The sequence below is a fragment of the Echeneis naucrates genome, chromosome 3 (assembly GCF_900963305.1).
Source record: "Echeneis naucrates chromosome 3, fEcheNa1.1, whole genome shotgun sequence".
In the NCBI taxonomy this organism is placed as follows: Eukaryota; Metazoa; Chordata; class Actinopteri; order Carangiformes; family Echeneidae; genus Echeneis; species Echeneis naucrates.
The window spans coordinates 9,877,121-9,891,584 of NC_042513.1; the positions used below are offsets into that span (position 1 = coordinate 9,877,121).

The following is a 14,464-nucleotide window of genomic DNA, read 5'->3' on the forward strand; positions in this document are numbered from 1 at the left end:
CACACTGGCACTGACAGTTTAAAAAAAATAAATAAATTAAATTAAATATATATATATATATATATATGTGTGTGTATTAATACAAATGTAATAATAAAATGAAAAATAGATTTTAGACCTTGCACATGCTCACATCTAAGTTTTAAAATCTGGTGTCGAACTTAATTAGCAAGTAAATGTGTGGCAAGTGAAAAGGAATGAGGACCCCTGCTATCATGTTGTCTATGCGTATGTGTTGCATTTGTGTCTGTGCATGCTTGTATGGAGGGAACTGCTCACAGCAACATGGCATGTCTTTATTTGTGTGTAACCATGACAGACGACATAAGCATGCGGGAATGTGTTAACCTTTCTGCCCAAATGCCGACACTGTCGCCAAACAACAAAGATTATCAACACTGTAGTGCCACAGCTGTATGTGGGGGTTGAGTATAGATTGTAATTTTTCCGCCCTATTGCTAATAGATTCCTGGGCTCTTGTAGCTACACTTGATAAAAGCATTTCACTCTTATTAAATCTAAATAACATTTCCACTTTCAAATATATTAATATCAGTGTTAGGACTGGATCATATGAGTAGTTGTATGTTCAAAAGGTTCCTCATAATGATGAGCCCACAGAGAAATATCAACCTCCTCTGCATCTCCCTTCAGTGTCGTTGAACTCCTTACATTTATGTCACGCAGCAGTTTCAGTTCACCCTCCCAGCTCTGATCAGTATCATTTTCAGCCACAGCACGCAGTTGTTTTCATCATAATAATCTCTGAAAAGCCTACTGTACACAATCAGCTCAGCGGCAAACAGCAGACACACAAAGTCGGCCACTGGCGTGTGGAAAGAGTGGAGCGTTTAACAACTGAAGAGCCAGGCCTTTCTCCTGGGAGTCGGCAGATGCCAAAAACAGAGCAGAACTTAAATTCCTCAGATGGACACAAACACATCTCCAAATGACCGTTAGCATTGCTCCATGTCTGCCTGCTATCCGTCGGGTGTTTGAATGGGCTGTAAACACTATGTTCACAGCTTGTTTCTTCTGCTTCCAAATATGGCAGCTTTTTATAAAAAAAAAAAAAAAAAAAAAGCTTCTCAACTGTGAAGCAACCATACAAAAGAACCGCTGCCTACTATCTACAATTCTAAAGTAATTCCAAGGTCAGCAATCGGTTTACAGAAAATAAACATCACAGCAACTCTTATAAGGCATTCAAAGTCATCTTCCTTCAATGTCAATTTCTAACCATACCGGAACATCTGAGGCAATACAGTAGTTTCTTCTTCTCTTACTTAGCATCATTCTTCCTGCAAACTAATTACTAACTAACTAACACCTTAAAAGCCTTAATTTTACCGGATTAATGCAGTTAGAATTAGCTGTCCCAGAAAGTGTCAAGAATATTGATAAGCCCGAATAATAATCGAAAAATTTCACAGTGGTCACAGTAGTAACAGTAGCAGGGGACAGTTGAGGAGACTAAAAAAAGAGAGTGAAAGAATTTGCTTACTAAATCCCCCCAGAGGCAAGACCCCATCATGTGTATTAACATAGACACTAAGATGAAAGCTGCTTGTGTTTTCCTCTATGATCTTATCTGATTGTTCTTTATCTGCTGCTAGATCAGAGCAATAAGAAGAGGTCCTTTATTGGGATTAAATCCTCGGATTGCCCGGATCACACAGAAGTTACGGCACGGAATTTAAAATGAAAGAATATCTCCAGAGTGGAGGACCTGGAGATCTTCGTCGACAGTCACTACCAGCGGTGCATCATGGGGCTTCCCTCAGACAACCCAGCCAAGTGGAAGAAGGTCGACTACTCCACAGACACACAGGATCTCATAACCACTGAGCTCCCTGTGCTCGAATCTATTAATAAAAAAAAAAAAACTGGATCTGCTCAGCTTGCTGCACCAGGAGATCAAGGACCTCAGAGTAAGCCTGGAGTTCTCACATCAACACCGAGCTTCGAGCTGACGTCTCCTCCATTACAGTACAGTGGAGGTGAAACAGCTCAAAAAAGAAAACAAACTTCTAAAAGTAACTGTCCTTGACATGCAGTCCAGGTGTATGTGGGACAATCTGATCTTCTCAGGAATCTCAGAGAGCTCCCAGACAATCCAGAGGTCCTTCCAACAGAGGCCGTAAACAACATCACCTTCCACCACGTCCACCGAGGAGGAAGCAGTCCCTGTTCTATCATCGCCAAGTTCGAGCATTTCCAACAGAAGGTGCTTATTAAGAGCAAAGGACGCAAACTTAAAGGCACTTCTTTTGGGATGAATGACCAATTCCTGAGAGAGATCAACGACAGGAGGAAAGGAACGCCGTCCGAAAGGAAAGAGGACTGCACTAACTGTAGACAAACTGTACGTTGACACCAACGTCACCCCCTGGCTCTCTTCTGAAGGACCTGCCTTATTAGCAACCATGCCTGGTGGCATATACATGTACCTTCCCTGCACTATAGTATTAGTCTGCACTTCTCAGGTTATAACTGCTGAATATGGCAATGTTTTTATTTCCCTCCACATCCAGGATCACTACAGCGGCTCCCCACAGCCACAGCACCTTGAGCATGCATTAGGGGGTGTTCCTCTCCTCCTCACCACAGCCCGTTAGCCCTTCAGCCCTGAGGGCGCTCTGCTGGTGCCTGCCCGCAAGGGCATTGCTGGAACTCCCAGGTGGTTCTCTTTGGCCAGTGGGGTGCCAGCACCAACTGTTTCCCCTCCCCTGTCCATCCTTCTGCACCTTCTCTGTCCTTTATCCCCCCCTGTATTCACTGAGGTGTAGCACTGCCCTCCCTGCCACACAAAGGTCATTTCACTCAATATAGATCAACAAACTAGCTTCCAGGGAGGGCTGCTGATGGTCACACACACACACACACACACACAGCAATAATAAAATATTTAGCTGCAAGAGTACAAGTGCATCAGTCTCATATAATGTTGATACCCTGTGGTGTTAAACTGAGGACAAATGCAGACAAAAGAAAATGTGTCCTCCTGTGTCATGTTTTTATGGCCAATGTTTTTTGTCTTTTTTTTTTTTTTTTTTTACATCAAATGAGGCAAAGCTCTGGAGCAAAGCATATCATCTTTGAGACCATAAAACAATCTGTGACAGCACACATATAGAGCCATTATGAAAGCATCTACACACTCTCTAATGTACAGTTTCTCACACTCTCTCTCTCACACACACACACACACACACACACACACCGACCAAACCAATCGTTTAGGGTCTCCGAGGCCTCGCTAAGCTTCTGTAAATCAGCCACCAACCTGTAGTGAGTTTTATTCCCCCCTCTCTCAGCGGATGTTGGGTTATGACCCACAGGCAGCAGGTTATTTATTGCTTTTGTCTCAACTTGTGTTGACTCCCGACCACTTGACTATGGTTCTTGGCTAATAGAAAGCAGCACAAGGTTGTAGATCTGCAGAAAGCCCACTGAGCTGCAGGGACTCGCCCTCCTTCGAGAAAAACCCGTCCCTTAAGATGCAACTCATCCCCTTACTCCTCAGTCGTCTTCCTCTGATTTTCAGGAAAGACTCAATCGAAATGAAAATCTATGAGTAAACTGGAGGTGAATGAGCATCCATCAATAAGTGTTTTTGTGAATTATGCAAAAAGACCTGTGAAACACCCACAGACCAGAAGAGCTTCCCATAGGCTGCTGAAACAGCTTGCGGTCTGTCTCTTTCTCCAACAACACAAGACACATCTCTTCTTGGAGATGGCTCTCGCTTTTGTTGTGGAAACTCGAGGTGTAATGTTGAAAAAAATAAATAAATAACAAAAGAAGAGTGTAAACTGTTACTGTGAGAACGACACTGAACCCTAATTGTTTATCTGCACAGCAATGCCATTTTAATGAGCAAACTTTGAAGTGTATTTATATCTTTCTTTCCAATAATTTTACTTGTATCATTTGTATATAAATGAGTAAATATGGAATGTATTTTATGCTTTTATGCCAGTGAATGCTTGGGCATGTCTGTCTGTTGTCATATAGCTGTAATTAGCACACACCAAAAATTACCTGTGCCTGAAAAATAGACACACAGAGCTCTACAAGGACTACAGATGGGCAACCAAAAAAAACAAAAAAAAAAAAACAAAATGAGAAACAGAAATGGAGCCACTTATGCTTTCAAGAAAAGCATAAGTGGCAAATGGTTAGAAGAAAATTTCATTTGTTTCTCCAAGTTCTCTTACCAAAGAACAATGTTTATCCCTAAAATCAAGTTGGCATGGCCTCTTAACACATTTTGACGCTAAAGTTGCGTCAGTTTTATTTGTCTGTCATCTGTATTACTAATTTACAACATACCTTTTCACCATGTCAGTGCCATTCCAGCAGGACACTCCGTCACTGGAGGCCAGTTCGCTCACACACAGTTGATCTGCCAAGCCACCATAGTAGGTGCGATAGTGCCGTAGACTGTTGAGAAATTCCCTAAAAAAAGAAAAAAAAGCAGCCACATATAAACACATAATTAATTCAAATTTCTAACTATTTTACATACTAATTGAAGATTTAGTGAGCCAAAACTAGTTACTCTTTTTCTATGGACACATTTGTCAGCTGTTATCCTTACTTTCTCCTCACAGCAAGCGAGTCTCCTGATGCTCTGATAGGGGCTGTACGAGGGATGGATTCTCTGCTGCTGCTGTGCTGGATGGTCGCTGACCATGCAGACTTCCTGCTTGGTGGGCCACATAGTTTATGTACCTATTACCCAAAGAGACAGACACAAATTTAGATCTAAACACTCCAGTTGAAACATGCATTTTGAGACTTCGCAAATCTTGTTTAACTGTACTGGTGCGTGACAAGCGCGCCTTATTTTAGCTGCAGGAGTGACAGATGCTTATACTAAGTCCATTAGAGCAGCCAAGCCTATCGCCTCCAATTTCTGTATGTACTGCATGTGCAGTCTAACAAGCAGCAGTCGCACCAGTCGACCACTAGATAGAGCTGTGGCGTCTCAATTAGTTCAGTAGAGACGGCAGCTCAAGAACATTTATTACGCCAGAAGCAGCATCAAAAGACACAGAAAGTTACGTTAGAATAAAGACATTTTGGGTTAAATTTTGCTTAAAGTATGACAATGGATAAAGTCTTCCTTATTTAAATAAACATGTCTGAGCCCAAGGAGCCTGTATTTCTCTGTTAATGCTACTAATGTGGATGTTTTTTTGCAGAGGGTTGGCCTGCTCTTGTCTGACCAACCTGTTTTTGTGTGTAGTATATGCTATTTCAACCAAACTGACTATCTGACATGATGCTAACAAAGTGAATAGCAGTATATTTCTATGTAAACCCTGCCGGATTTACTGATGGTACTGGTTTTCATCTCCCACTCAGCCCCGCTACAATCACATCAAAGATGATCTGACCTGTGCTGAGATGCGGGGTCCATTTTTCTGAGCTTGTCCAACAGCATCATGAAGCAGCGTGTGAATTCCAAGAAGGACTTTCTCTAAATCCTGAGGTCCATGCATCCGTGCTGACAGGCCCTCCAGCGAGCGAACAAACTCCCTCCAGTGGGTATCTATCTCTGCCATGCTTGCCAAACATCCCCGCATCACGTTGAGGCAGTAACCCATGCAGGGCTTGGACTGGGTTAAGCCCTGTGAAGCATGTTACTTCAGTAACAGAAATCAGCGATGCTGGCAAAGACTTGTTTTTAATTCAGATCCATAAACTCGCTTCTTACCTGGCAGTGAGGACAGTAGTGCACCTTGAGCAGGGCCCGTCTGCACTCACGGCTCAGCTGCAAGTGGTCTGTAGTATTTATGACCTCAATGCCGAGGTGCAGGGCTTGAAGGAGAAGTTTCCCAGAGACCCCAGAACGAGCAAGTTGATCCGCCAAGAGGCTGGGAGCCCCCCCAAACGGTCTGACTTCACGCCTTGAGGACCTCACACACTCGGCATAGCCGAGTGATATGTCGCTGAGTCCTGGGTTGATGAGGTGATTGTAGACCAGGGGGAAAAGAGCATCGAAGAATTGCTGCACCAACTCATCCACATTGAGCTCCGACCCCAGCAGGAAGAGACTTATGTCAGTGAAGAGCTCCCGCACAGGGCCCACAGCCTGATCAGCCATGCTGCGGTAGGACACCTGAAGGACAGCATTAGTGTGATTCTCCGCCTGCCTCATTAGAACCTCAAAGGTCTCTGTGGGATGAAGAGCAGGAGAAAGAGAGGCAAAAGATTACAAAGGGACCTGGGTTTATTTCAACACATAATTGTCTTTATCTTGCTTCAAAAGGTAAGTCGTCCCTGCTGAGAGGAGAAGAGAGAGAGAGAGGGAGGCTGAAGATTTCTCATCTTTCCAGAGACAAAATAAAATGAGTGGGAAGCAGTTTGCTCTCTAATCAAAATCTGCACTTATTTATTGAAAAGAAAGGGCTTACACACAACAGAGTGGGAACTGCTGCCATACAATATGAACAGACTTGCAGTATGAATAGCATTTTAGTAAACGGACAACTTCTATCAAAGCAGTGTGGAATCTGCTTGAGCTCTTGGAGTGAGAACAAGAGCAGGTGGATAAAGCAGAGGAGACACATGGAAGAGGAGGTTAAGAGACCGAAATGTGGCAGAAGAAATGGTCAGGGGAGACAGGAAGACTGGAAAATGGGATCTTCACAAATTAATTTCTCTGATAATAAGCAGTGCACACTGTTTGCTATTATACAAGCATGCATACGCGAGTCCCATCTTTGGTTTTGCAGGGATATAATGCTCACTTTTACCCCAAAGGCGTGTATTCACTGTCCTCATCACATGATCTGGCACTCATCTTTATCATTCAGCTCAGCTGTATGTGGCACTCCTGAAAACGCTTCTGTCTGAAGGAATTGAAGGCGGCTGCAACAGGAGGGGAAAACAAAAACAAAACGCCGTCGCCACTTTGATCACCACAGGTTTGTATCCGCTGCAGGGGCAAAAATCAAGCTTTGTTTGTGAGTGTGTTTTAGAGGCAGTTCTTTGGGAAAGTATGGCAATGCATCCAACAGGGAAAACATATCCAGGTGTGCCAAAGACACAAATAAAAACTGACTCCCATGGTCACCAACAAATTCAGACCATGACTTTGGCTGAAGCTCAGCTATAGGAAGGATATTTTAGTCAGGCATATGTGCCGTGTTCACGTGTTAATGTCATAAGATGGCCCAAAATGAAGGCTGCACTATTAGCAGCTAAGGAGTTGATTTAAATATTAATTAAAATGACCATATTTATTCAGTGTAGCACTGAGAAAATGATTACCTTTAACAATCGACTTTTGGCTACAGAACTGCTGAATTTGTCAGCGTCAGATGACAATGACCCCCTGCGACAGCGGTTTTAGGGGAAAATCAATATATAACAGCAAACTGAAGCGAGCAAAGAAGATCACACGTCAGACTACTCCATTAGATTTTAGGTTTCCGGTAAAAGATGGAAAGCACTGAACCCAGCTGTTCTCGGTTCATTCAAGTGTCTCAATAAATCATGACAGTGAATGAGTATGCACGACGACAGGACGCTAAACTAAGTAGAGTAATTCTTAATGGTATCACCTGTGCTTTTTCCTGCTCTGACAAACCAAAGATCAGTGTGGTCAAACCCACATGATTCCATCTACACTGTAAGACTATCCACAGTCAGGCTGTTCACTCGCTATTGCATGTGTAAGGTCAACCGGTTGGTAATTACATTTGCTCTTAAAGTTTTTACAACCAGGCAGCGACACTCTAATTATTATCATAAGATTACATGATATGATTTGATATGATATGATTTGACATGTGAATATGAGCATGCTCTGTGTTTCAATGTTTGCAACACGTTTGCCACTATCCCTTTGTCTCACTTTATTTAGCTTTCCTCTCAACTAATACCTGAGCCATGGCTCACATCATGTGCTTGTCATGAGGTGTGAGGAAATAGTCAGGGTGAAGGCCCGAAGCTGCCTAGGAGGCTGGGAGTCTGGTGGGGCGTGGGTGGGACCAGTGTGATGAGGGCTTAGACGGTCAAGTGCTGAACAATATGCGATGAAGCGTAAAAGGCCCAAATAAAGCCCCCTCCCGCTCCCCAAGCAGAAAATGGGTCTGGTGTGTCAATAGGCAGCGTTAAATAATGTACCAAGATATTCCTCGAGTTTGCGGTTCTTTTGCAGTTCCAACTTAGATGTGATAGGTCTAACAAGATCTATCACATCAATGTGGGAACCACCGAAGAATTGCGCACACAAACACACACACACACACAAACACAAACACACACACATACACACGGCAAGCTCACCTGTCAGAGCCCAACACAGAAAACAGAGAGAGAATGTGTAAAGAATGGCAGCAGCAAGAGAGGCAGCTGCGAAAGTGTTGTGTTAATGTCATGGGTGTGTGTGTATGTGTGTGACTCTGAATGAAATAGACAGATAGAGGGAAGCAGCTCAGACAGGCAGAGAAAGAAATATGTGCTCGTGGAGTACAGTTGGAGATTACTGCAGTCGTGGAATGAATGAAGCAGAGCAGGCAGTGTTATGAAGAGTCCCACAGGGATTAGAGCTCGTGCTTCGGGGAGGTTTAGCACATCAGTTTGTGGGGTTAATGAATCTTACCTATCATACCACATAACGAAAATCTGTGGAGTAAACAGATTTGTCTGTGTTGTGTCTCCATCTCTCACCGCTTTCTTTTTTGTTTTGCTTCCTAATCTTGTCATTGAGTCCCGTATCATTCACCCCCCAGTAATAGCAAGCTACATAAAGGCAAACTTAAAAAGGCATAGATAATAAGTTGATCAGAAATTCTGCTGTCTAAACAACTCTGCTCTATTAGAGGAACACCCACTCACAGAAGTTTCAAACTATCCTGGCGGTGCTAGTAACATTTTTACAAAAAGAGATTGGAAAGATGTGTCTCTCACTTGGAGCCCAAGACTAGCAGCCAGGCTTCTGGGCAAGCCTGGGGATACAGATAACAGGAGGAGAGAAGGAGAAAAGGGAAGAGTAATATAAAAGCATTGTGCAAGAAGATGAGCAGAGCATGCATAGTTTACCCTTTTCAACCTGCTCAGATCCCCTGTTCAAATTCAAAGCAAACAGCCCATCTCTCTTCCAAGCTGCTGTAATCAATACTTTATTTTGACAGCGGATCAAGTAACTAAGTGTGATGACAGAGGATTCCTTCATAGTGACAAACCTGCCAGAAATTCAATTTGTTTTTGTTTTACAGCCACAACTAGAGATGGGCGATATGACTCAAAACTAACGCCACGATATTTATATTATTGATGATGTTTAAAAAAAGAAAAGAAAAAAAAAAAAAGAAAGATTTCTGTCTCTCGTTTAATAATTCTAGTTAAACAAGAAAGCAGTCATTCCACCTTTTCGTTTTGAATTTAACTGTTCCAACAGTTTCAAATACTGTACTGCAATAGCATACTGATCAGACAAATATGACACCAGATACAGGTTTTAATTCTGTGGCCAATCAGTGTTTGACTGATTGCTGGGGATCATCCTGATATATTGGCTGTAATGTAACAATTACAAAGCACTCTCAGTTAAATTCCCTACCAGCTGAGCTTTTCTCCATGTCTAAAAGGCTTTTAAATTTGATCCAATTTTCTTCTTCCTTTCTCCTATAATTAGCGTGCTTCTCATTCTCATCTTTAATGTAGGATGATCTTGTTAAATGTGACAAGGGTAGCTAACCAAGTGATGAGTTACACTTAAGGTCAGCACTTCTAGAAATTAGCACCAACTCAAAAAAATAGGATTTTTTTTTTTTTTTTCACTTGATAATACCATCTCTCTGTCTGCACCCTACCACACAAATCAAATGAAATCAAATTTATTTGTATAGCGCCAAATCATAACAAAGTTACATCAAGGCACTTTACATATAGAGCAGGTCTAGACCAAACTCTTTATAAATTGATTTAAAGAGACCTGACAGATCCCCACAAGACAAAATAAAGATGTGAGAAAAGTATTAATCTGCAGACATTATTACATACAGCAGAAACAGCCAAATCAGTACAAGTAAAGCCTGTTGAGGAATAAAATGGCAGGTGTTGCTTTCTCCACCAGAGGGAGACATTTTTTATTTTACTATGCACACATGCTGAAAATTAGATATGCAAGATGTTGACATGAAAACAAACAGCTGGTAAGAACTGACTTTAGACGTGTTGCATGGTCAGTCTAACTACTACCATCGGCAAAGGTATTAATACTGACTTTTTCTTTAAAACATAAAGCTGAAATATTAAACGTATAAGCAGCATTAAAGCGGCCACTTTGAAGTTGCCAGGTTTACAGTTCTCAAATGCCACCAGCTGACTTCAGCTGAGCTGGTGAGCTGATGAGCAGCGCAAAGATGCCTTTGACTAAGATGATTCACTCTCTCTGAATGGCTGCAACCACAACAGAGAAGCCTGGTGACATCTGATAGCCTGCAGAAAAGGCTATTCTCCATCTAGAAAAGATGAGTCAGAGGCTCTGTGGGTTGGGCTGATCCCAGAGCAGAGGACGCACAATGAAAGTCAATGACTTACAGGGTGGCACAGTCAGTACAGTCAACAGAAATCTATGTCTTTAATTGTGGCATTCCAAAAGACGGGGGGGGGGAAGCACCCCATGCTTTGTTGTTTCAGGATGTAGTTTGATGATATTGTTTTCTGCACAAATGTTTGTGGTTAGTATGAAGAAGCAGAAGAAGGTCAGACACATATTGCTTTAAAATGTGAGAAGAAACACCAGAAAGCTTCCGTCTATTGAATCTCTTTCCTGTGAAGTACAATGTAACCACCACAGCAGAAGTTTGGGCTTTCTTGCAGGGTTTTTTTTTTTTTCTCCTGTTCATTTAAATAATTTTTTTAAACCCAATTTAAATCTGGGAAAATGCTCATTTGCAATTAATCTTTTATTAGATTTTTTTCTCAATAAATTGAATTGCGTCTTGAGGAGATAATCAATTGGAAGAATACTAAATAAACAGCGTCTCCACATTCCCTAAAATTATCGGATTGCACAGATCCATGAAAATGTTAGAAAGAGCTAATACCTGGTGAAGGCCACAAAGCAAAACATGTTAACCTAACAATAAATGCAATAAAGGACTTATGTACTGTGAGACGTTGCTATGGTTTTGACCTTTTCCTGTGTTTTCCCTTTTCCATGAATCTCGCAAGTTAGTAAAGAAAAACCCTCACTTGGCATGTGAATATTAATAAATAAATCAAAGAAATAACAGACAAACTATTCCCATTTGCATTTGATTATGTCCATTACTCTTAGCTTGACATTTTATTTTTTGGCTGAACCTCAACAATCCTATACTATACTTTCCTATACTTTTCCTATAAACTGTTCCCAAAAATGTGGACATTTGCCTTGTAAATGTAAATCACCTGCCTTTCTCTCAGGCTGTAAACTGGAGGCTGACCGAGTTATCCCAACAAACTAACAGACTCTTCAGCTGTGGGACACAGAATGTAAAAATAAACCTGCTTGTTATCTGGAAAAGAAGCTGCAGTACAAATTTGCAACAACAGAAAACTTATTCACCAAAAACCACAGAATGTAGGACTGTCAGGGTTTGATAAGAGTTTTGGAAAAAAAAAATAATAATAAAAATAAAATCTGATTTTTAGCTTTTCTGGCATGACCAATTTTTCGACCAACTTGCTAGGTTTTGGAAAAAAGAATCAAGCTCACACACACACACACACACACACACACACACACACACACACACACACACACACACACACACACACACACACACACACACACACACACACACACACACACACACACACAGAGAGCTCTCCGAGTCTGAGCCAAATGTGTGGCAGCCACACCTGGCTACATGAGCTTGCTGCTCAGAAAGCAAAATAAGGCATGAGCAGACAGAAGAGTGACAAGAAAGCAGATAAGGCAAACAAACTAGATTTTGCGTCAAGACAACACTATCATACACACAAACAAGCACGCACATAGTCTGACAGTGTCCTGATTTGGCTTGAGACCTTGGTTAAGTACAAAGTGTTATTTAGTGTGGATGAGTGAGTTTAGCGTACCTGTCTGTTCTGATCTAAAAACAAACCACCACATAAACCTGGCTATATATATATCTATATATATATAGATATATATATGTGTGTGTATGTATGAATGTATGTATGTATGCATGCATGCATGCATGTGTGTGTGTGTGTGTGTGTTAAGACATGTGCAAGCCTGTTTTCATGTAGAGGGGGACAGAAAAGGCCATCTTAAAGTCTCGCATTTCTAAATGCTTCTCCAAGTCAGTTTCAGCCTTCTGGATTGTCGATCTGCCTCGTTTTTAACCACAAACAGCAAGTTGCTCACCACTCTGACCTCAGACAGTTGAGAGAAGAAAAAAAAAAAGGTTCCTGGGAAGTTTTCCCTTCTTCAGTTTCATTAAAGGGGGCATTGTTGTAAAACTAAAAACAGCCGCCTTGATGTGTTACTCAGACGTGTTAATCAGGCTTTCTCAAAAAGAGAGAGGACAGAGGATTCAAGAAAAGGAGAGATGATGAGAGGAGAGAATAATGAAGGAGAGGAGCAGGAGAAAAGGAGATGAAGGAAAAATGAAAAATGGGAACGCAAAAGGAAAGGAAATGACAGAAAAGCCACATTAAGACATGAGTCTTTTTAATATATTTTGCCTGGAGTGAGGCTCCATCAGCTTTCGTGTACGTCCTCCTCCACAACAATAAACTCTGCCCTCCCAACATACATTAATAACCGCCAAACAGAGAGTATTGAGCTCTCCTGTCATAAATCTCACAACATCTGAAGTACACGAGGAGACACTTCCCTCTGTCTGTCGCTGTCTTTTCCTCGCCATTTTGCTCCCACCCCCTCCCTCTCTATGCTGCTCTCCATTTCCTCCAGAAGGCTTAAAAGTCAATATTTGAGGATCTGTTGCAGGTCTTGAACACTTCAAAGAGCACAGAGCTCTGCTGTGAACATAGCCTTTAATATGCCGTTCAGGAGAAGAGGCAGAGAGAGTCACAGGGACGTGTGTGCGCGCTATGAATAGGTCAAACAGCCTTTAAAATATGCTGCATGTCTAGAAACACAGCTCAGGTTTAGCACATTAGAAGATTTTCAGAGCACACACATATGAACCCCGACAGGTAAAAGAGGGAGGCAGAGCTGCCACAATTTTCAGAGCTGGAGTGAAAATAATATGATCATAATAGAGCTTTCATTAGCTTTCAAAGGTGGCTCTGTGTGAGGCAGTTGAAGGTTTCCTGCGGCTGGCCTTTAGGGAGCTGTTAGATGCCAGTGGAGGAGCCAGCAGGGCTGTCATAAGCCTCAATAGAGGAGCTAATGCACACAGCATGCCTCTGATTACTCTGTTGAACTGGATAATTACATCAGATTCATAAAAAGATGATACAGAACATTCCATTCAAGGCTCTCAAAGTGGTAAGGTGCGCAAACAATGATGAAATTAAAAAGAAAAGCACCTTTCATAGAAATACACTTCAACCTTGCGAAGTGTGACAGACTGACAAAGATCTTTTAACTTAAGAAGTGTTTCAGAGTACTGCTACTGAAAATGCAGTTAAAAATGATTGTAGGTTTATTGCTGTTTGCTAATTGATTGTAGAGCATTTTATGAAGCTCCAACAACTTGACCAGCTCATTCTCTTTTCTATTATACTCACAGGTAGTTAAATAACTATTTGTAGCATCGTCCTCAGCTCCACTGGCAGCCAACATCAGGAAGCTCTTGAAGTTATGTATATATGCTCACTCTTAAGTGCTGCTTTGGGAGAGACGTAGAGAAATTTATAAGAGACCATATAAATTCTCGTAACTTCAAAGATTGATTGTTATCAGGACACAGAGCACTGATCTTATCTTCACTGGAAAAACTGGGAGCTGATGAAGAAAACGACGATGCTCTCTTCTCTTTTCCCAGCTGTCATGTTTTAAGTATGTACATTAATATTTTCTCTGCTACGCTAAGGAATAAATATTCAACATCCGATTCTTGATCAGTTTTGCATGTTAATACAGATCAAACATCAGAGAAGTTATTCATACCACCTTGTCTCAACGTGTAATGTGTTATCATAATTTGCATTTGTTGCTTCTGTTATTTATATGAATGGAGCATCAGCAGTCTGCTGATTATGTAATAATGAAAGGTTATTTCAATATATCCAAGAGATTCTTGGGCATCAGATCTAGATCATTTACATATTTGATTTAAGCTTTACAGTAAATTTAATAAAATAATAATATTTGAGAACATTTTTGAGAAATTCCCAAAGTTCAACCTGACATCCACATACATACATACATACCACGCTCAGCAGTAAAACCAACATTCATTTGGCACTCTTGCCAGGATACTGGTGATAAGCAAGACAATTATGCCATTATATCTGCCCTGCAGAAGGGCAGGATGGG

At 41.5% G+C, this 14,464-nt stretch overlaps 1 protein-coding gene across 1 annotated transcript in view; it reads right to left on the minus strand.

Annotated features, from left to right (window-relative positions):
- Positions 1-14,464, minus strand: part of gpc5a (glypican 5a) — a 99,350-nt gene that overhangs the window by 70,230 nt on the left and 14,656 nt on the right. The window contains exons 3-6 of the mRNA XM_029499060.1: positions 5,726-6,186; positions 5,406-5,639; positions 4,604-4,737; positions 4,336-4,461 (exon numbers count right to left, since the gene is read on the minus strand). Of these exons, the coding sequence (XP_029354920.1) occupies positions 4,336-4,461; positions 4,604-4,737; positions 5,406-5,639; positions 5,726-6,186 (955 nt within the window). The remainder of the gene's footprint in view (positions 1-4,335; positions 4,462-4,603; positions 4,738-5,405; positions 5,640-5,725; positions 6,187-14,464) is intronic.